Here is a 22,203-nt window from a genome sequence, read left to right as displayed (position 1 = left end):
GCATGAATTATTTTTACTTTTGATGGTAATACACATTGTTAGGTTTCCTTAGAGTGTAAACCCGAAAAGTATGTATAGGAGGTAATACTTAGTGATTGTAAAGACTGTGAAACAAAACCCAAGGGAGTCTGGAGAGTCCAAGATTGTGAATCTAACTTCAATCAGACTGCTGTGGCAATGCAGGTATTCCTATCCCCCCTAATAAGGACGAAGGTGCCTCCCTCCCCTATCTCTGCAGGTGTTGCTCAGTCTCCTGGGAAAGACCCTCTATAAAACCCAAGGTTTTCCCCTCCTTTGTGGGAGACGCTTTTTCGGCCTCCACCCATCTGCACCCAGATGCTCAATATAAACAGTGTTTTACTGCACCTCAGGCTTCGTGTGTCTCCCTCTTGGCTCCAGACCTAACACACATCTACATACTAAGCCATATTCCTAATAGTGAGTGCTTAATCAATGGAAGCTGGGTGTTTTATCATCAAGGCATTTACTCCTTGAGACAAACTTGTAGGTATGTTTTACCTGTGAGGAAACTGTGGTTGATTGGGATACCACAAAACTAGCCTAATGTCAACCTTCTTTTGTGCATTGATTTGCAAATGTTCTTTAATCTTTTTCTGTGTGTGTGTTACAGATCCCTAAGGCATATCCGGTGCCCACCCCAGGTCCCTCAGTGGATATTCAGTAGAGCTGGCGGTTTGCCATTCATTCACTCAGTGAGCCCAAGTCAACTCTCTCCTGAATTCCCCGTGAACCCTGCTCTTCAGCGGGAATCCGGCAACGTGACTCCCCCACCTTCAGAGTTCAAATCTTGTAGATTGTCCCTCTGAAATGTGTCTCCCATCTACCTCTCCCTTCCATCCCTGCTGCCACCCCCCTGGTCTGCCCTGACCACCTTTCACAAGGACTGTTACTGCAATAAGTTCCTAAGGAGTCTCCCAGATGACTTCTGCAACCTTTACTCCCCAATCCCCACCACAGTGCTGCCCAGGTCATGCTCCCTGAAGCACAGCTCTAGCCCTATCACTCTCCAACTCTGAAACCCTCAGAACTTCCTACTACCTGCTCTTTCCTTAGCATTTGAAGCCCTGTGCTATCAAGCCCCAACCCACCTTGCTAGTTTTACTTCTAAGACTCCCCGCCCGCCCAGCCAAAACTCCTTGAACAGTTTTCCAGCCATGTTGTTTGTTTTGCTTGCAATTTCTCTCTGATTGTCCTCAGAGTTCTTGAGGGGAAAACAAAAAGAATTTTTCTTTGCCTTCTCTTCAAGGCCGCTCAAGCTTCATGAAGCTGCCCTTTATTCTAACTATATTCATTTCTGTCATTATCACCTAGCCCCATTCCACACCCTGCACTTAGTTGTTTGTAAACTCCTTGAGTGCCCAAATCCTACCTTGTTATTGAATAAAATGTCTGCATACAAGAGTACCACTGATAAACCCCGCAACCTGGCTTCTAATGGGTCCAGCAACTCACAGGGGCAGAGGTTAGCAGAACATTAATACAGGGTGGTCCCCGCCAAGCCCGGCCTATGTGGACCCAGCTCGCCTCATAAAACTGTCACTTCTGGCCAAGAGCCCAGCACAGGCTTCCGTTTTCGTTTTGGAAGAGCTCAAGGCTATCAGCTGATACCTGGAACAGGCACAGCACACAGATCATTCAAGAAATACTGGTTGTAATGAACAAACTTTGAGCTGGAGAGGACTTCACAATGTTAGATCAATTTCCTTGTCTCCACAGGAGAAATCGAGGCACAGAGCAGGGAAGGGACTCCCCTAGGCCACACAGCTAGCAGGAAACAGAACTAGACTCGCGATTGCCAGTTCAGGGCACGCTATTCTACAGCTTGGATCCACGAAGATCTGGGGTGCAGATCCATCACCTGTTCACCACTTACTACTTTTTCTCTCCCTCATCTCACAGTCTCCTTCACCTTTCCACAGTAGTGGCAACAAGGTTGCTTCCAGCTGGATCAGTAGCCTGCAGACCAGGAAAGCACCCACTACTTCCGACTAACCCGCCCGCAAGCTACTCCGCCCCGGACGCCACGCCCGGCCCCGCCCCCAAGCTCGCGAGCCCCGACACGCCAGGCTTGGGCGGAGCCGAAACCACACGCCCCGCCCTCTCCGTATGCTCGCCCCTATGCACGTCGACAGACAGAAGCCGCGTCCAATGAGAAGGGAGGGCGGGGCACTCATAGCCCTATCGGTTGCGACCACACAAAACGGGCACACCCAACTGGCTGACGCTACACCTTGGTCCTTGTGGGTGTTTCCACGTTTCGCTCCTACTCCTGCAGCGCTGAGCCTGGGGGGGAGCCGAAAAGGACCCTCTGAGCAGGTAGGGCCGTGCTGGCTGGGGTGCCCGTTGGCGTCGGTTCAAGGGCTGCTGCTGGCCCTGCTACAGAGCTCGGGGTGGGACCGGGCGTTGTGGGGGAAGGCCGGGGAAAGGGGCGGGGAGCAGCGAGCACGTGGAACGCAGGCCCGGCCGGGCGTGGTGGGGGCTGGGCCGAGCTCCGCGGCGCGCGGGGGCCTAGCTGGTTCTGTGCTGTTGGATCTGCACCCTTTAACTCAGGAGGAAGGTACCCCGAGACCTGTCGCTGCGCAGCGGCTGGCTGGAAAGCGCATTTTTCCGAGCCCTGAGGAAGAAGGCCCCACCCATACCTGGCACCGGCCGGCCTGCGGGCCCCTGGGGCGGTTTCCCCAGGTTGTGGTCGGCCGTTTCAGACAGGTGGACGCAACAGCTGACGCGTCTGGACCGTGTAGTAAGTGCTTGGTACTGTGCTGACTGCTTCACAGGCTTGGTATCTTTGCCCGACGCAGAAAAGGGGTGTAGTTTGGGTGGCACTTGCCCCAGGTAACGCGCCAGCTCGCGAATGGTGGAGCCGGTTTGGACCGGGCCTTCTCCTGTGCGTTCACCTCCGCGCTGAGGTGTGTGTCAGCAGGAAAGCCCGCTTCGCCACGTCTCGGGGCCTGCCCAGTGACTTCAGTAACCGCGACACAGCCCTCCCCTCGGTGGTCTGCAGATACTGTCTTGTGAATCCAACTGCGCAGCAAGGAGGGGGAGAAAACTGAGGGGACAACTTTTTGGAGGAAATAAAACCCCAATGTCCCAAACTCTCGTTTTAAGTAACGGTGGAAAATATACTTAAGGTGGTGTCCTGTGGGTAACCAGCCCAGGGGTCCGACACAACGAGGTGGAATCCCTCTTCCACCGCTGTTTGTCTGGGTATGGTACTTAGCCGTTTAAGCCTCACTTTCCTCATTTGTAAAATAGAGTTTAAAACACCAGTTCAGGGTGGGCATTAGTACAAAGCCCGCCGCCTGAAGTATTTACGTAAGTTTTAACAGAGAACTTTATTATTATTATTATTTACACTAAGCACATAGTCCTAATCGAACCGTCAGCATTTTTCTGCTTCCCTCCACCCCTCATCCGTGTGTCCACTTCGTGTGGCAGCTTTGCAAGCCCATGCCATTAGCATTCTCCAGGTTGTAGTCCAGTGATCGCCAGGACCTTACCAGATTTCCCCTGTTGGGTATTTAGGTTGTTTCTCACTTTAAATATTGTAGTGTGCCGTGCTAAACAGATCTTTCTTAGTTTGTTTGTTTTTTGGGAGACAGAGTCTCACTCTGTTGCCTAGGCTAGAGTGTCGTGGTGTCAGCCTAGCTCACAGCAACCTCAAACTCCTGGGCTCAAGTGATCCTCCTGCCTCAGCCTCCAGAGTAGCTGGGACTGCAGGCACACGCCACCGTGCCTGGCTAATTTTTTTCTATTTTTAGTTGTTTGGCTAATTTATTTCTATTTATTATAGAGACGGGGTCTCCTCTTGCTCAGGCTGGTTTCTAACTCCTGAGCTCAATCAGTCCTCCTGCTCCGGCCCCCCAGAGTGCTAGGATTACAGGCTTGAGCCACTGCACCCAGCCATTTTCTTTGTTTTAAGATATAATCAACATACTATAAAATTCACCCTTTAAAAAGTAGAATCCAGTGAGTTTTTTTTATATTGATAAGATTGCAACCATCACCACTAATTCCAGAACATTTTCATCCCCCTTGGCCCTAGTGTCTCAGACCCCCGACTGTGGGGCTCCAGCCCAGGCTAGGCAAGGACCCCCAACCATGAGGGTTTGGCCAGGGAATTCTGGAGCCTCTCTCCTGCTGTGAATTTTGGCCTTATGCCTGCCCTCTGCATTCAGCCACCTACCTGGGCTGCTCACAGGGTGGCCTGGCCTTTGCAGGGCCTACACCATGGAGATATTGAGCCCAGGCCTGGAAATGGAGTCTTGGAGGCAGGGAAGGGCTCTCAAACCAGACGAAGCATGTTGGATAGTTGTGCAAAATGTTTGCCGCTCTGGTTCAGAAAATTTGGCAACAAAGCCGACTTAGCAGTGAATGAAGTCTTTAGAGGTTCCTCTCAATATATTCTGTATACGTATACTCCATGCTCTGTACATATACTATATGTACGTACATTATACTGGTTTACTGTGTTAAACCTCAAAGTGAATTGCTTTTGAAATGGGGAAAAATGTCAAGGAAATTTGGTTTACAAACCCAGTCATTTCAGCACCCTGCCTAGTGTGATATGTGATTTTCTGATGTATGTTCCATGTGTGTATGTATTTGAGACAGGGTCTCCAATATGTTGCCTAGGCTGCAGTGCAGTCAGTGGCTGTTAACAAGCTTCATCATAGCGAACTGCAACCTCTAACACTTGGACACGTGATCCTCCCGCCTTAGCCTCCCAAGTCTGGAAGTAGGGGTGCCACTGAGCCCAGCTTCTCCTTTCTTTGCTTTTTTTCTTAAGTTTATGGGTCCCAAAGCATTTTACTTTCTTTTTTAATTATTTGGGGAGCGTCTTCCAATGACCACCAGAAAACCTGCTAGACAAATTCTAAAAGAGCTGTAACACTCCAAAGCATTTTATATTAATACACTGCACCTATTTGGTAATGCTATAAGTATATATAAAACCCGGAAGATCTAACAATTCCAACTTCAGTTCTGTTCCATGAAGCCTTAAATAAAAAGACCCGTTTGTTTTGTTTTATTGAAACTTTCATTGAAACATAAAATGTAATGTCTTGATCTGTAAGCTTACCTTTCAGCAAGAACATAAACAGAATAAAAAAAAATGTGGCACCAAGACAACAGTGTTTTTTACAGATATACATAAAGCATACATTTGGGCTTAAATAAAACTTATGTTCAGTTTGATTCTGGTTTTAAAACAAAGTTGCTGTCATATTAAGATATCATATGTGGTACCACAGTTTTTGGAAAGCTAATAATTTGGTGGAATGTTGCAGAAGGAAAAAAAAAGCAAATGGGGGGGGAGCGTGCAGAATGCTACAATACAAGGCTCTTCAACCATGAAAAGAAAGGAAAGAAGCACACATGGAACATATATCATTTAAAAGTCTAAAAATTTTGCTAAGTACTACCTAGTTAATAAAGGGTACACACAGTCATTTGTATTCCTGAAAATATAAAACAGTTAAATTAGATCATTTATGAACTCATTTGGGATAACTGGAAAAAGCAATTATTCATAAGACTTTCTAGAAAGATTTTTTTTCTTTTCTTTTTTTTAGTAAGCTCTGGCAAGTTTTATTTTATTGTCTTTTTTTTTGGAGACAGAGTCTCACTTTGTTGCCCAGGCTAGAGTGAGTGCCATGGCATCAGCCTAGCTCACAGCAACCTCAAACTCCTGGGCTCAAGCAATCCTCCTGCCTCACCCTCTCGAGTAGCTGCAACTATAGGCATGTGCCACCATGCCCGGCTAATTTTTTCCATATATATTTGTTGGCTAATTAATTTCTTTTTATTTATAGTAGAGACAGGGTCTCGCTCTTGCTCAGGCTGGTTTCGAACTCCTGACCTTGAGCAATCCGCCTGCCTCGGCCTCCCAGAGTGCTAGGATTACAGGTGTGGGCCACTGCGCATGGCCCAGGCTTCTTAAAAGTACTGAAAATATACTATCTTCATCCTAGTATTTAAGCCCTTTCTGTATTTGGAAGGCTTCTGTTATTGTGGCTTTTAAAAATGCTTTTGGCTTCATCTTGCTTATCTCATCAGTTGATGTTGTCAGTCACCCTTACTCTACTGCAGTGCATGAACCTGTGCCTGTATGAGTTAGTGGTATAGAAAAGTTCTCCCTAGGCAAAATCAGCACTCACCAGTGTTCTTATCATCTGCTGTGTCCTTCTGATTGGGCAGTCCCTATTGAGGATAATGGTGTAGACAGGGCATGGTCCTGCCTCCTGGTGATCTGAAGTTTTTGATTACCAAACACTTGTGTTCCTCACTGTATTTGTGCATTGTTACATAATGAAAGCAGACTAGAATCACTTCATGTGCAGAATGTGTGCTGTAAAACTTTGACTTTTTTTTTTTTTTTTTTTTTTGAGACAGAGTCTCGCTTTGTTGCCCAGGCTAGAGTGAGTGCCGTGGCGTCAGCCTAGCTCACAGCAACCTCAAACTCCTGGGCACAAGTGATCCTCCTGCCTCAGCCTCCCGAGTAGCTGGGACTACAGGCATGCACCACCATGCCCGGCTAATTTTTTTATATATATATCAGTTGGCCAATTAATTTCTTTCTATTTATAGTAGAGACGGGGTCTCGCTCTTGCTCAGGCTGGTTTTGAACTCCTGACCTTGAGCAATCCGCCCACCTCGGCCTCCCAAGAGCTAGGATTACAGGCGTGAGCCACAAAACTTTGACTTTTTAATAGAGTTGGTAATAATAATAAACTTCATGTCAGTATGGATTTTTTTTTTTTTTTTTTTTTTTTTTTTTTTTTGAGACAGAGTCTCACTTTGTTGCCCAGGCTAGAGTGAATGCCATGGCGTCAGCCTAGCTCACAGCAACCTCAAACTTATGGGCTCAGGCAATCCTACTGCCAAGCCTCCGGAGTAACTGGGACTACAGGCATGCACCACCATGCTCGGCTAAATTTTTTCTATGTATTTTTAGTTGGCTAATTAATTTCTTTCTATTTTTAGTAGAGACATGGTCTTGCTCTTGCTCAGGCTGGTTTCAAACTCCTGACCTTGAGTGATCCTCCTGCCTCAGCCTCCCAGAGTGCTGGGATTACAGGCGTGAGCCACCGTGCCTGGCTGGTATGGCTTATTTTTCTTACCAGTCCTCTTGGCACTGTCCGTACATGCTTTGCTTCCTGTGCACAGTGCCTTTCAGCTTATAACTTAACTGGTACTAAATACAACTTTATTCTTTGGCTGGGGTATAAAATAATTGATTCATAGAGAAACCCACACGTGTTCAGGAGCCGTTATTGAGGACAGTGAATAAAATGATCATTCCATTGGACTTGGTGGGGGTAATGATATTATTTACAGAGAAGGGAAATATAGATAGGCGAAAGAGCAAATTGGGAGTTAGGTAGAGATGATGAACTCATTTTTGAGCCTTTTAAGTCTGCTGGGACTATGGAAATAGAAGACAGCAGTTTAGAAGCTTGATGTTCAGTAAGGATAATAGGGATTCCAGGGTTTGAGATGAACCTGCGTTGGTGGATGAGATGCTGTTAAGCATGAGAAGAAGAGGATCTAGGCAGAACAGTGGAAAACACACACAGAGTGTGTGCCCCAGGAGAAATGAGCAAAGGATTAATTTGGCAAGTAAGGAGTAAACCAAGGGAAAGATATTGCAGAAGCCAAAGGAAGAGTGAAACTTTGTGGTGTGTGCCACATTTTACAGGAATAAGGGCCAAAAAGAGACCACTAATTTGGGGCAAGTAGGTGAGCATTAATTAATATGGTCAGCAAGAACATTTTAGGAGAAAGGTGAGGATGGAGGAGGCCTGATTGCAGTGGATTGGGGAATGTTGAGAAATGAAGATGTTGAATTTGTATGTGTAGACCATTCTTATAGAATATTTCAGTTCCTTCTGGATTAGGGATGGAGCACATGGAAAACCTGGGCATGTTTATAAGCTGAGATAAGGAGAGGGAGACATTAACATATGTGGGAACAGATGTCTGCAGAGTCCCTTGGAAGGGATGAGCTCAACTGCCAGGTGGGATGGGTTTGCCTTGAAAAGGCACAGGGACACCTGTTTGTCCAAGACAAGAGGGGAAATAATCAGTAAAGGCAGGTATTTCTGGAGTGGATGGGAGAGAAGTTAGGGTATTCATGCCTGATAATACCTCTTCTTTATAGGATGGATAACTGTGCTGTCTACTACAGGAAATGGGAAGGAAGTGGGAAGGGCTGTCAGGAGAGTGCTGGAGGCAGCCCTTTATAAGTAAGGCTTGGAGTAGGCACATTTGATGATAATCTGAGGTGGCCCATCCTCTTAACTAGTTTTAAGCATGAAGCAATTGTTAAGAAGCAAATAGAAAAGCATGAGCACACACTTATGTATACAATTTTATTGTTTCTCTTTTAGGAACAAATGAGTAAAAACAGCTGGCCGAGTAGAAGAAGACATGGGAGAAGACTCTATCAGCGGAACCCTTGGTTCAGACTACGAGATTCTAACGAGAGGCAAGTATGCCGGGACTAGGGGGCCAACTTGTGCCCAGCGTTGTTCTGGCATTATCTATTACATTGCGACTCACACACTCGTGTGTGTGTGTGTGTGTGTGTGTGTGTGTGTGTGTCACTGGGGTCTCGTCAGAATGCAGATTCTGATTCTGTGAATCTGAGAAGAGTCTGTAGGGCATGTTGCTGCCGCTTGTCAGCCCACCACACAGAGTAGTGGAGAGATACGGACACACTCTTCTTTCTTTCCAGAGTGATCATCACTTCTGGTCAGAGCATTAGCCATGAGGCTAGAATTAAATGTCTGAAAGAACTGGAGAGCCATTTCTCCACATTGTGGGCTTTATATTTCAGCCAGTCTTTATGGAAACCTAATTTTATTAATTCAATCTAAGTCTTGGGAACAGGATATACACAGTCATACATCACTTAGTGAGAGGGATATGTTCTGAGAAATGCGTTAGACAATTTCATCATTGTGCAAATGTCATAGAGTGTACTTACACAACCCTAGATGGTGTAGCCTACTAACACGCCTAGGCTATATGGCACAGTCTACTGCTCCTGGCTACAAATCTATACAGTATGTTATTGTACTGAATACTTTGCAATTGGAACACAGTGGTGAGTATTTGTGTATCTAAATATACCTAAAGATAGAGAAGGTACGGTAAAAATACAGTATGAAAGATAAAAAATGGTACACCTATATAGGGCACTTAACATATATGGAGCTTACAGGACTGGAGGTTGCTCTGAGTGAGTCAGTGAGTGATGAGTGAATGTGAAGGCCTAGGACATTACTGTACACTGCTTTAGAATTTATAAACACCGGACCCTTAGGCTACACTAAATTTATTCAAAACATAGAGTAATTGTGCTATAATGTCACTAGGCAATACGAATTTTTCAGTTCTTTTATAATTTTAAGGGACCACTGTCCTATGTGTGGTCTGTCATTGACTGAAACATCATGTGGCACGTAATTGTAGGGTTATATATATATATTTATGTTATAAATGTGTATGTATTAATAATATACTAAAATGCCGGGTGCAGTGGTTCACGCCTGTAATCCTAGCACTCTGGGAGGCTCAGGTGGGAGGATCACTCAAGGTCAGGAGTTTGAGGCCAGCCTGAGCAAGAGTGAGACCCATCTCTACTAAAAAAAAATAGAGAGGCCAGGCATGGGTGGCTTACGCCTGTAATCCTAGCATTCTGGAAGGCCGAGGCGGGCGGGTTGCTGGAGGTCAGGAGTTGGAAACTAAAAAAAATAGAAAGAAAATTAGCTGGACAACCAAAATATATATATATACACACATACACACACACACACACACACACACACACACACACATATAATTAGCCGGGCATGGTGGCACAAGCCTGTAGTCCCAGCTACTCAGGAGGCTGAGGCAGGAGGATCGCTTGAACCCAGGAGTTTGAGTTGCTGTGAGCTAGGCAGATGCCATGGCACTCCAGCCCGGGCAACAGAATGTCTCAAAATAATAATAATAATATACTACACAAAAATGTATAAACAATAATACAGTATCACCAGTGTGGTGGGTCACTCTTATACTGCCAGCTACTTGGGAGCCTGAGGCAGGAGAATCACTGGAGTCCCAGAGTTTGAGGTTGCAGTGAGCTATGACGATGCCACTTGTAGTTAAGCCTGGGCAACAGAATGAGACCTCATCTCTAAAAGTAAAAATAAAATGGACAGAGTCCTAGTTATAGGGTCAGAAGATGTCAAATACCAAGATGCTCTTCTGGAACAGATTAACCCAAACAGTAACAAACAGCATTTAGAGGTTGTCAAAAGAACAAGGGCTTTAGAGTCAGGAGGTCTGGGTCAGACATCCTGCTTTCCTATGTGAAATTAGACAAGTTACTTAATCACTCTGAGTCCCTGAAAGTCTTGTACAAAACAGGACTAATAAAACCTTTCATGAGGTAATGTATGTAAAGCCCTTAACTGCCTGCCTGGTTCTGAATAGGCCTCATTACGTGGTGGGTCTCATTAGGTGCAGATTCCCAAACCTGACCCATATTGTAGAAGGATCAGTTTGTATGTTTTGTAAGGTAAACAGTGGATACTTTCTGGGCCCCAGGCCCTTCCCACAGGAGCACATTGTGAGCAAAATGTGATCTGTGGAAGAAGAGAGTCCCAGCTCGGTTTTGGCAGAGTGTCATGGAAACCTGCTGGACAGCCACCTTCTGGGTTCCATGTGGAAAGAATGGAGCAGCAGTCCTTGGACTAGAAACACACATTTGTCATGGCACTTAATCCTTCCTCTTCCTGCTGATCACAGATGAGCTGCCTCATGAAACTCTGGGCCATGAAAGGGGAATAAATAAATTTCCCCAAAACTGTGTATCGCATTAGTATTTATAGAAGAAAGAGAACATTCTTTCATCCCTTCAACCTAGTTTTGCAGTTTGTGCTCCTTTTGGTGTATGTGTGGGGTGGGGGGCTGTTCTTGATTTTAAAGCAAATTTTATTGGGATTCTAAAATAAGGTCTTTAACATCATATCCTTAAGTCTGTAATTGCCACAGAAGCTGCTTACGACTTTTCACATTGAATGTGTTAACATGCCTCTATCCCAGTAGTATTACTGAGCAAATTATCTGTGTCCCTTAAACCCCAGTTTGTCTGTAAAGTTGCATGGGCAAGTAAAATCTAAACTCTTTGTACTACTGAATCCAATAAAGAATGAAATTCACCTGGCTTTGAAACTGCTGTTAAGCTGACAAATGAGCACAGCTGGTAACATTCTCATTGGCAAATTTCTGTTCTCCTTTTTATCTGAAAAATTCCAAAAGACTTCACAAAATGCTAAAGTGAGGAGATGAGGAAATTACTGTGACATGCATCCTCTTTTTAAAAAAAAAAGAAAAAGAAGCCAAAACCTTGCCCTTATTTTGGTGTATTTGTAATAGGGGTTTGTGCTCCCCAAGGAATCAGGTCAGATAGATATTCAGGAGGGAAGGCTGCAGAATTGCCTAAATAAAGCCTCCCAGTCAGAGAATGACTGGGAACCCAAGCCCTGAGCTGCAAGTTCCTGCCACTGTGTGTCAATAGGTATGACCCAGGAGCACTACAGAGCACTCAGGATTCTGGTTCTGGTGATGATGAGTCCCCATCAACCTCATCTGGTGTAGCTGGGAGTTCTTCCGTGCCAGGTAAGGCATTCTGCTTGGTAGGGCTCCTCTGGCCTTGCCCCTGGGGAACAGTGAAACCTCATCTTGCCTTGTCATCTGGTTGCCCTTCCTCCTCGGCCAGGGCTCAGATGTGTGTCTGTGTATTTCTTCACTTGAATGGATGTTACCAGCCCATTCCTGGCTTGGAAGGAATTCTAGAAGCAAACTGAAACACTCAGTGAAGGAGCTGAGTGCATCAAGAACAGTGATCCTGAGGCAAATGGTCTTCCCGGGACTGAATTCAGTCCAGAGTAGTACCTGACAGTGGCAGCCCTGGCCTGCAGAAGACAGGCAGCTTTGAGGGGTGATAGACAGGCCACTGGGCTCCTTATGAGGTGGTCATTCACAGTGTTTTAAGTTAGTGAATTTAGTTTTTTTGACTGAAGACTTACCAGGGTATTACTTCGATCCTGAAAAGAAACGCTACTTCCGCTTGCTTCCTGGACATAACAACTGCAACCCCCTCACAAATGAGAGCATCCGGCAGAAGGAAATGGAGAAAAAAAGACTGCAGCTGCTTGAGGAAGAGGACAAGCAGAAAAAGGTAGGCTCCATACCCCTAGGGTTACTCCGTCCCCTCCAATCCTGCCAGCACCTAGCTATCCATTGCTGAAAGGGGTTGCCAATTAGACACCCCTGTGACAATTAGCTTGACCACCTTAGGGAGGGTGGCTACAGATTTTCCTAACAAGAAAATGATGACAAGAATAAGAACAGGCAAAAAATCCCTTCCTCCCACCCCCCTTTTCTTGTTAAGTATCACCAGTAGTTCTAACATTTTGTCATTTCCCAGGAGAATCTTGGGGAGCAGCGAGATGTTATTTCAGTGACTGTCTATTTTTGGTAGAAAACCAGGATGCGTGGTTTTGAAAAGTGTGATTTGCAGTGCCACAGGCAGTGCTGAAGACAGGCTTAGATGCAGGATATTATGTTGGTTGTGGGGGCACTAGAACAGAAAATCCTGGCCCACAGTTGGAATGGGGAGTCTAATGGAGACCTGAGTTTCCAGTCCCATTGCCACGTTCACTAGCTTGGTGGCTTCATCTCCCCAGGTGTGGATGGAGGGGGTGATAGGACAGAGGAGCTGAACAGACTTTCCAATTTACACGTTCTCTCTTGTGCTGGACTTTTCTTCCCTCTTGTCAAATAGTGGAGGCTTGCAGAAGACACCATCAGATTTTTATGCATATGATTTCTGCCCATTTAGAACCTATTTCTTCATTGCATCCTATGGAACTAAAAACATTCTCTGTTATCCTTTAACAAATAAATTTTCATTTTTTTTTTTTTAACTTAGAAAATAGCCAGGTTGGGATTTAATGCATCTTCCATGCTGCGAAAAAACCAGCTGGGTTTTCTCAATGTCACCAGTTATTGCCGGTAAGACAATGCCTTATTGTTATGTTTTTTCATGAATGTTGTTTTCCTGTTTCTTATTTCCATGGTCCAAGAATCCAATCAGGATAGACCATGTGGCTACCCTGTGGGGCATTATATGGATGTATATGTACTAAACTTTATCTTGATACACAATTCTAACTAAAACCCTATGAGATAGGTTAATACTTATCCCCCATTTCCTGAAATGGGACTGAGGCTCAGAGGGGAGTGATTTGGTCAAGGTCAAGCTAGAAGGGTGGGAACTATTTGACTCTTAACATCTGAGCTTCTAACGCTGCCATCTGTATGTGGGCAGGTGAGAAACACATGCATTTGGGGTGCATTTCCTGGGGGCACAGCCCTCTCACCTTGGGGCGGTGCCCCCTTCATGAAAGGCCAGCCACGTAGGAGGTATCAAGCAAGTGCTAAGAGGGAAAGAGTTAGAGGTCTAGTTAGAGAGATCTGGTTTTCACCCTAAAATAGGCTTCACCCTCAGTGGGAAAGTAGCTGTGCTGTGGGAGAGGGAAAGAACAGCAGGGTGGGTGGCCACATACCTGGGTGCATCTCAAAAGCAGCAGTTCTGCTAGATGCAGAAACAGATTCCTGCAGTTCCAGCTTTCTTTAAGTCTGTGAATAGACTACTCAGTTCTTTGTTTGAGACAGAGTCTTGCTTTGTTGCCTGGGCTAGAGTGCCGTGGTGTCAGCTTAGCTCACAGCAACCTCAAACTCCTGGGCTCAAGCAATCCTTGTGCCTCAACCTCCCGAGGAGCTGGGACTACAGGTTCTTATCACACTCAGCTAATTTTCTCTATGTTTTTTTTTAGTTTCTCGGCTAATTTTTTCTGTTTTTTAGTAGAGGCAGGATCTCACTCTTGCTCAGGCTGGTCTCAAATCCCTGACCTCAAGTGATCCTCCCACCTCGGCCTTCCAGAGTGCTCAGGTTACTGGCATGAGCCACCATACCTGGCCCCACCCAGTTCTTTGTTTTCAATTTCCTCAGTGTTCTCTGAGGAAACTCAAATTCAGATTTTTTGGAATTTTGCTGAGCTGCATTGCTGAGAAGTAACATGGAAAGGGCCAACTAGGAGAAGGGATGAGGAAAGGGCAGAAACCCCTGGATCATCTTCACAGGTGTTGGTTATGGCATCCATGCTCTCCCTTCCCCCATTTCCTTCTGCAGTTTAGCCCATGAGCTGCGTGTAAGCTGCATGCAAAGGAATAAGGTCCAGATTCACAGTTCGGATCCCTCTGCTTTAGCAAGTGACCGATTTAACCTCATACTGGTGAGTGGAGGGGCAGGGACATTGTGTGGATGCTGATGTGGCTGCCACTACCTGGATGCTTCATTGCTTGGTGTTGGTGGTCGTCAGGTGTAGCTGTGTAGGAGCCGAATGCTGTGAAAGTGGCAGTGTCTTTGTTTTACCATCCTAACTTGCCTGCCAGTTACCCATTGGTAGGTGTTGAGCTGGCAGGGCAAATTGTGCTGTGACCATCACCACCTCCACTTCAGCTCCTCATTTAGCACAGCCACACCTAAGAACCATCACAAAATAACTTCTCCTTGGCTGTGTTGTGTATACAATTGAAAAGGTATGCAGTGGCCCCGGGGGCTTCTTACCTTTCCTAAACTAGGGCAGGATTTGGTGTTAAACCTGAAGCTCCAATGTGCCTTCAGTAGCAACCAGGTATGACTCCCTTGCTTGCTGCCCTGACCTCAGTGGCAGGGGCCTGTAGGCCTGTGTCCTTGGGCCTGCACATCAGCACACCTCCAACACATCATTTGCAGGGAGTGGAAAGTCTCCTCTGCTTTGGGTTAGATCTGAGCTGGAAGCCGAGGCAAGGGAAATGTTGGCAGAGAGGTAGAGAGTCCACTGCAAACAAAAGGAGCATGACAACATAGCCTGCCTGGCGAGCCATGCACTCCTAGAGGCCAAGGGAGAGCCAAGGAGAGTGAGAGGAGGACACAATAGCAAAGAGAGCCTGGGCCAGTGCCCTGCTGGCAGGAGTGGAGGCTGATACTACACATTGACCCTTGAACTTGATACTGAGTCCTCTTGCCCCAGGGACCTTGGCAGTAGGGCCCTTTCACATAAGGCGTGTTGGGGGACAGGGCCCAGATTTTCTCCTGCAGCTTTGCTCTCCATGTGTGTTTGGGGTACAATCTGACCTGAATCAGGAGAATATTTTCTTATGGTGGATTTCCCTCAGGAGGCCCCTCTCTGGAATAAAGCAGGTAGGGCCGTTGAAGGTCATTGGTGTGTAGAGTCTTGTGGTGAACTTACTGCCTGAGCCCCTTGATCCACATGCTCATCTCAGCTTATACAAGCTGGGTGTATGGCCCACTGCCTAAAATTACAGGTAACTCTGGCTGGCTGGTGTGACCAGAGAGCAATTTTTCAGATCTGATTATGGTCACCGGTAATAATTGTTCCAGGAATATAACTGTTCTTCCTGAGTGTACTTGGAAAGTTGGTGCAGTTTCACCAGCATCCAAACCTGTTTGTATGTGTATATATTTATTAACATATACAAAGCACATAAATATAGTTTTTGATTCAAAATAATTACTAATCGCATCATGTTTTAAAATGAGAAAAGAAAATCTTAAAAATAGCCCACATTCTAAGGTAGTCTTTTCCTATTGCGCTTTTTATTCAGTGCAATGTTTTTTTACCTTGGCGGTAATCATCGTGCCTGCATAATAGGAACTAGCATTTTCTGTGTTGCTGCATGGCTCTTGTGATGGCACATGACACGTTCCTTTGGGTGGATGCTGGGACTCTCCCAAACCCAGTTCTGAGTGGAGTCTCAGATCTGTGGAGATCTCAGACTTCTGGCCATGCTTTCATACTGTCATCCTCATCCCTGCTCTGAGTTGTTGGACCAGACTCCTGATGTTTTTGCCAAGAGATAGCTTCGCTGAGTAGGGAAGAGTTAGGTTGTCTCCATGCTCCCTCATGAAGAGGAGCTGTCACCTAGTGAAAGTGCACAGAGCGTGGGGCCAGGAGAGATAGGCAGGTGGTCCTAAGCAGCCCTCCCACCTCAGCTCGGGAGGTCACTGACTGCCCACTGCCCTCCTCTAGGCGGATACCAACAGTGACCGGCTCTTCACAGTGAATGATGTCAAAGTTGGGGGCTCCAAGTATGGCATCATCAACCTGCGGGGTCTGAAGACCCCCTCACTCAGGGTGCACATGCATGAAAATCTCTACTTCACCAACCGGAAGGTATGTTGCCTATTCCTTTAGACTTGTGGAACATTTGCCTTTGGGGTGGTTGGCCAGGTTCAGAGTAGAGAACTTCGGGAAGAACGCAAGGCGTGTCTATCTCATTTTCCCAAGGGACAATTGGATTTCTAGTTCCTGAGAACCATAGGGTAAGAAAAGGGACCCAGGAGTTTCTTGTCTTGGAAGAGAAAGTTAATTTAGATGGTTGAGGTAGGTGGAGACAGTGTTTCTTTAACTGGTTATAAGGTCCTTCCCTCAAGGAGGGTCAAGAGTTGCTCTGAAGGAGCCCACACCGAGGCATAGAGTTCCTGGTACGTGGGCCACGATGACCATGGCCTGGATGGGGAGGGATCCTGCCTTGTGCACCAGGACAATGCATCAGTCAGCCAGTCTGGCCAACCCTGAGGTTTAGATAAATCTAGGAGCTCCCTGTCAATGGGGGACAACCTTTAAATTGCAGTAGGGTGATGGGTCCATCTGGGAGAAGCTGTGACTTTTTGTTCCTTTGGGAACATGAGCCACAAGATAGACACAGGTCGAAAATGGTTTCTGGGTGAAGGGAGATACGGTACACCTTCAGAATTAGGCTTGTCCCTTGCCATTGTAGGAGAATTGACTTCTGCCTGCAGGGTATACCAGATACAGCAAATATCTCCTTGTTGGACCCATACTGGTGTTGAAGGACTGAGTCCTGGGGGTTACTCCCTCCCTGTCCTGTTCAAGTCCTACTTGGCAGAGAAGGCAGATCCTCTGTCCTCAGAAATTTTGTTCAGCCCATTTGAAGAGGAGCAAGACCTGAGGAAAGAAGTCACATATCTATATTCCCACAAGTTATTCTACAGGAAACCATTTTACTATTTCTCTCATCAGTTGGCAGTCAAAGCAATCTTCCCATTTTGCTGTGTGCTTCCTCACCAGGTGAATTCTGTGTGCTGGGCTTCACTGAATCACTTGGATTCCCACATTCTGTATCCTTTGACAGATGAAGAGGTTTGGCGGGCAGGCCATGCCCTGATATGGACCTAAGCATTTGTGGGCTTTGTGAGATGGCATCTTAGTGGCCAGAGGGTGGGGCCATTCTCCACTTATATCTCACATTTTAGAAAAAAGCAGTGGTTCTGGGTGAGGTGATTCATGCCTGTAATTCCAGCACACTGGGAAGCCATGGGAGGAGAATCACTTGCGGCGAGGAGTTAGGGACCAGCCTAGGAACATAGCAAGACCCTGTCTGTACAAAAAATTTTTTACAAAAAAGCAGTGCCCCTGAGTAGAAAGCAAGCATTCCAGTGGAGCACAGAGAAGCAGTTGAGGTCCCGTGATGGCCATTTCTCAGGATGACACTGATGTCACTGTGTGCCAGACACTGTTCTAGAACTTCATGTGTAAGTGGTGGAGACAGGATTGGAACCCAGGCAGTCTGCTCCCGAGCATGCCTGCTCTCCCACTGTGGCATGTGACATCAGGCACTGGGGTCAGTAGACAGACCCAGCATTCATGCCAGAGAGTTGATGCTTTAGCAGATGAAAAAAAAAAAAAAGGGAACGGTATAGCCTTGGGAAGGAAACCTAATTCTTCCTAGGTTAAGGAGGAAAGCAGGGAGGGTCCTCCCATGGAAGTCTGAAGGCAGGGTCAGAGAAGGGTGTTCCTTTGGCATTGGAAGTGGGTCTGTGGGCTCTGGGCCTAGGGTCCCTGCCGGTGATGGCCTTTTCACAGCACTTATCGCTCTAGTCTTTGCCTTCCCAGAGAGCAGTCAGAGTGTTTTGCTGGGAGCACAATAGTGCAGTGTCATGGTGCCTGAGTCCTTCTTCTGGTACCCTTGCGGGCTCTGGGCTCTTGATGCTGCACAGGACTTGTTTGACCCAGAGCCACATGTCAGTGATTCTTGTCATTTGTTAATTCACATACTAAATGAGTTCTTGAAACTATGTGACCACTCATGGCACTTAACACCTACGTCATGAGTTGTCATGAGATTAACATTAGTTAACTTCTGTGAATGCACTTAGCACAGTTTCTGGTACATAATTGGACCTCTACAAATGATTGCTGAATCAGAACCTTTTTTTTTTTTTTTTTTTTTGAGACAGAGTCTCGCTCTGTTGCCCAGGCTAGAGTGCTGTGGCATTAGCCTAGCTCACAGCAACCTCAAACTCCTGAGCTCAAGCAATCTTCCTGGCTCAGCCTCCTGAGTAGCTGGGACTACAAGCATATGCCACCATGCCCAGCTAATTTTTTCTATATATTTTTAGTCGGCCAATTAATTTCTTTCTATTTTTATAGAGGTGGGGTCTCGCTCTTGCTCAGGCTGGTTTTGAACTCCTGACCTTGAGCGATCCTCCCGCCTTGGCCTCCCAGAGAGCTAGGATTACAGGTGTGAGCCACCGTGCCCAGCCCCACTCCCTTTTTTTTAAAAAAATCTGTTTCATAGCACTCTATTTCAAATAGTTTTAAAGCCTAGAGTACATTAGAGATCTGATTATAAATTCACTGTAAGGCACAAAACTGTGCTCTATAAATTGAAAGTTTTATGTGGCCTCCATTTGGTTTCGTTGGTTTTTTTGTTGTTGTTTTATTTTTTTTGAGACAGAGTCTCGCTTTATTGCCCAGGCTAGAGTGAGTGCTGTGGCATCAGCCTAGCTCACAGCAACCTCAAACTCCTGGGCTCAAGTGATCCTACTGCCCTCAGCCTCCCGAGTAGTTGGGACTACAGGCATGCGCCACCATGCCTGGCTGATTTTTTTTCTATATATATTAGTTGGCCAATTAATTTCTTTCTATTTATAGTAGAGACGGGTCTCGCTCTTGCTCAGGTTGCTTTCAAACTCCTGACCTCGAGCTATCCGCCCGCCTCGGCCTCCCAGAGTGCTAGGATTACAGGCGTGAGCCACCGCGCCCAGCCCTATGTGGCCTCCATTTGATCAGACTCTGTAGGGATAACAGGCCAATGGGACCACCTGTTACTATGATGCTCTAACCAAAGGACAGAAGAGGCCAAGCTTGGCAGAGAAAGTGAGAACCTCACTCTCATTTCTTTCTTTTGAAATATTTTACATTTATTAGCCTAATATATCCTAGTTGTCCAAAGACAAAATGTGCCAAACGATCTAATTATGTTATGGGAAATGTTCACAAGTCAGAAGAAAACCAAAGGGATTACTACTATCTTTTCCTGGTATGCCTGACAGTCTGGGAAGTTTAGTAACTGGCCCCAGGTTAGACTGGTTCTGCATGATGGAACCTGGAATCTCATACCTGCAGTGTCTTGCTCAAAAGCGTGTGCTTGTTTCTCAACTCAGGCTCCCAACGTGGGTGACTCAGGAAGCACAAGAGAAGAGGGGAAGCAGGAGGCCAGGAGGGGTCTGCCGGTCAGGGGCAGGGTCCACGGTGGTGGTCATATAAGACTTAGGGTGGAGCAGGAATGTGTGCTAGGCTGCAGTGTGGCAGAGAGAGCCCTCAGTTCCGTGAGGTAGGAGTGGGTGGCAGAAAAAGGACAAACTAAACACCCTGGGTTCCTGAGAATGTAGACTTCTCACAGAAGAAAACGAAGCTCACACAGGTACTGGGCCTCCCTTCCTGTGACACTGCTTCAGGACAGCTCTGCGTGCCCTCCCAAGGGAGCGGGCCTCACTCTCATTTCTGATCTTAAAACAGATCTGTTCTGTTCTGTTTCTTTCTGTGGGCTAAGAAGAGGATAACAGTCCATATAATTGAGTTTAAAGAGTATGATCTGTTGTAGTTTGTTTGATCAGTGGCTTGTCCTCTGGTGGTTATTTTTGGTAATCAGGCTTTTGTGCTCAAGATTTTTGTGCTTATACTACAGTTCATTGGAACTTAGAAAGTTCCCTTTTACAAAAAGGGTTACCTGTTCAGACCTGTACTCTGCATTTTTTCCCCCCAAGAGTGGTAGGAAGTTAAACTGAATTCTTTCTCCACTTACTGGGCCCTTAGTTAACCTGTGGCCTGTTAAAGGATTAAATCTGTGATGCTGGTCCCATAAGTACTGTACAAAGTTTGAGTGAAAGCTGGGTTTCAGCCATAGTAACTAAAAGTACATATCCCACTTTCTCCCACATCTTTGCCCTCCAAACCCAAAGCAAAAGTGGTTTATTTAGGAAGCAGCAGTGTTCTCATTTGTAGTTACAGAAGCCTTCATATACAAGAGATACTTAACATGGAGCCAAGGTGGTATGTCCCATACACATCACACATTCAGATGGTTAAGAGTATTGTTTGATTGTTTTGCAGATTTTTTCTTTTTTTTTTTTTGAGACAGAGTCTCACTTTGTTGCCCAGGCTAGAGTGAGTGCGTGGCGTCAGCCTAGCTCACAGCAACCTCAAACTCCTGGGCTCAAGCAATCCTACTGCCTCAGCCTCCCGAGTAGCTGGGACTACAGGCACGCGCCACCATGACCGGCTAGTTTTTTTCTATATATATTAGTTGGCCAATTAATTTCTTTCCATTTTTATAGTAGAGCTCAGGCTGGTTTTGAACTCCTGACCTCGAGCAATCTGCCCGCCTCGGCCTCCCAGAGTGCTAGGATTACAGGCGTGAGCCACCACACCCGGCCTGATTTTTGCATTTTTTAGTGAGGTATGTGTATAGTCATCTAACCAGCATCTCTTGAGCATATATAATGCCTGTGCAAGGTGCTAGGGACAGGCTACTCAACAGGTAATCAGTCTGTGAGGGAAATTGTATGCAGGAGGGATTCAGGAGTCGCAGCTGCCTTCTAGAAGGTGATAGCTACATGGGGGAGGAGACAGGAACTCCTAGGAGAAAGAAGAGTCGAGAGAGAGCTTGATGTGGTTGGAAACAGTGTGGTATCCATGACATCTCTGGCTAAGTAGGGCCTTTCAAGACTGAATCCTTGGAGCTATGGGATGCCCCTGGAGGATTGTGATTGGGGGGCCATTTATTTAAACAATTCCTTTGGGGTGGAGGATAGACTGGCGAGGGTGAACCCTCAGACAGAAGGCTGCTGCAAGACTGTAGGGACGTGAACTGATGCGGCAGGAGTGACGGAGAGGGACTGAAGGAGACAGGCCTAGGTTCTAGCCCATCAGTCTGGTGATCTGAAGAGCCAAGGATAGCCTCCGAGAGACAGGTGGGTCAGAGGCCAAGCAGAGGAGTGTGTCGTAGAAATGGGGCTACTTGGCCACAGGGCAGGACTGGCATGTTTGCATCAGATTTAAAAACCAGCAGCTTAGACATCAGTGAGAACATTTTACTGGAATTTGAGGATCAGGCCTGAATTTTAATGGGTTGAAGAGTGAAAGAAAGGTAAGGAAGTGGGGATAAATGTAGGCTTCTTGGGAGAGAAGGTTGGCTGTGAGGGGAAAGGAAGAGAAACCAAATGAACCAGAAGACAGTCCAGTAGACAAGTAGGCGAAGGGTATAAAGAGGCGATTCAAATAAACAGAAACCCAAGATGACTATAATCATATGACTCGTTACACCTACCTGTAGTAAGAGAAATGTAAATTAAAATAATGAGATGTCTTTTTTTTTTTGTTTTTGTTTTTTTGAGACAGAGTCTTGCTTTGTCGCCCAGGCTAGAGTGAGTGCCATGGCATCTGCCTAGCTCACAGCAACCTCAATCTCCTGGGCTCAAGCAATCCTCCTGCCTCAGCCTCCCAAGTAGCTGGGACTACAGGCATGCGCCACCATGCCCGGCTAATTTTTTCTATATGTATTAGTTGGCCAATTAATTTCTTTCTATTTATACTAGAGACGGGGTCTTGCTCTTGCTCAGGCTGGTTTCGAACTCCTGACCTCGAGCGATCCGCCCGCCTCGGCCTCCCAGAGAGCTAGGATTACAAGCGTGAGCCACCGCGCCCGGCCTGATGTCTTTTTTTTGAAACCGAGTCTCACTGTGTTGCCCAG

At 46.3% G+C, this 22,203-nt stretch overlaps 1 protein-coding gene and 1 non-coding gene across 5 annotated transcripts in view; one reads left to right on the top strand and one right to left on the bottom strand.

The window, feature by feature from the left end:
* Positions 1 to 2,090: 2,090 nt before the first annotated feature.
* The window catches only part of DCAF4 (DDB1 and CUL4 associated factor 4), a 28,318-nt gene continuing 8,205 nt past the window's right edge, over positions 2,091 to 22,203 (top strand). Inside the window, exons 1-8 of one of the 4 annotated variants that reach the window (XM_076003884.1) lie at positions 2,091 to 2,337; positions 8,412 to 8,509; positions 11,594 to 11,694; positions 12,099 to 12,256; positions 13,010 to 13,092; positions 14,273 to 14,375; positions 16,176 to 16,319; positions 17,238 to 17,287. In XM_076003884.1, coding sequence (XP_075859999.1) covers positions 2,128 to 2,337; positions 8,412 to 8,509; positions 11,594 to 11,694; positions 12,099 to 12,256; positions 13,010 to 13,092; positions 14,273 to 14,375; positions 16,176 to 16,319; positions 17,238 to 17,287 — 947 coding nt within the window. In that variant the 5' untranslated portion in view covers positions 2,091 to 2,127. Of the gene's footprint in view, positions 2,338 to 2,500; positions 2,762 to 8,411; positions 8,510 to 11,593; positions 11,695 to 12,098; positions 12,257 to 13,009; positions 13,093 to 14,272; positions 14,376 to 16,175; positions 16,320 to 17,237; positions 17,288 to 22,203 lie in introns of those variants that run through there. The other 3 variants (XM_012741141.2, XM_076003885.1, XM_076003886.1) reach the window with 3 other exon arrangements.
* Positions 4,853 to 4,914, bottom strand: LOC142871702 (U7 small nuclear RNA). The gene has a single exon (XR_012919918.1). It is a non-coding gene; the product is annotated as a U7 small nuclear RNA (small nuclear RNA).

The sequence above is a fragment of the Microcebus murinus genome, chromosome 6, assembly GCF_040939455.1.
Source record: "Microcebus murinus isolate Inina chromosome 6, M.murinus_Inina_mat1.0, whole genome shotgun sequence".
Classification (NCBI taxonomy): Eukaryota; Metazoa; Chordata; class Mammalia; order Primates; family Cheirogaleidae; genus Microcebus; species Microcebus murinus.
The sequence above is the reverse complement of the archived record's forward strand: the minus strand, read 5'-3'. Positions and strand labels throughout refer to the sequence as shown.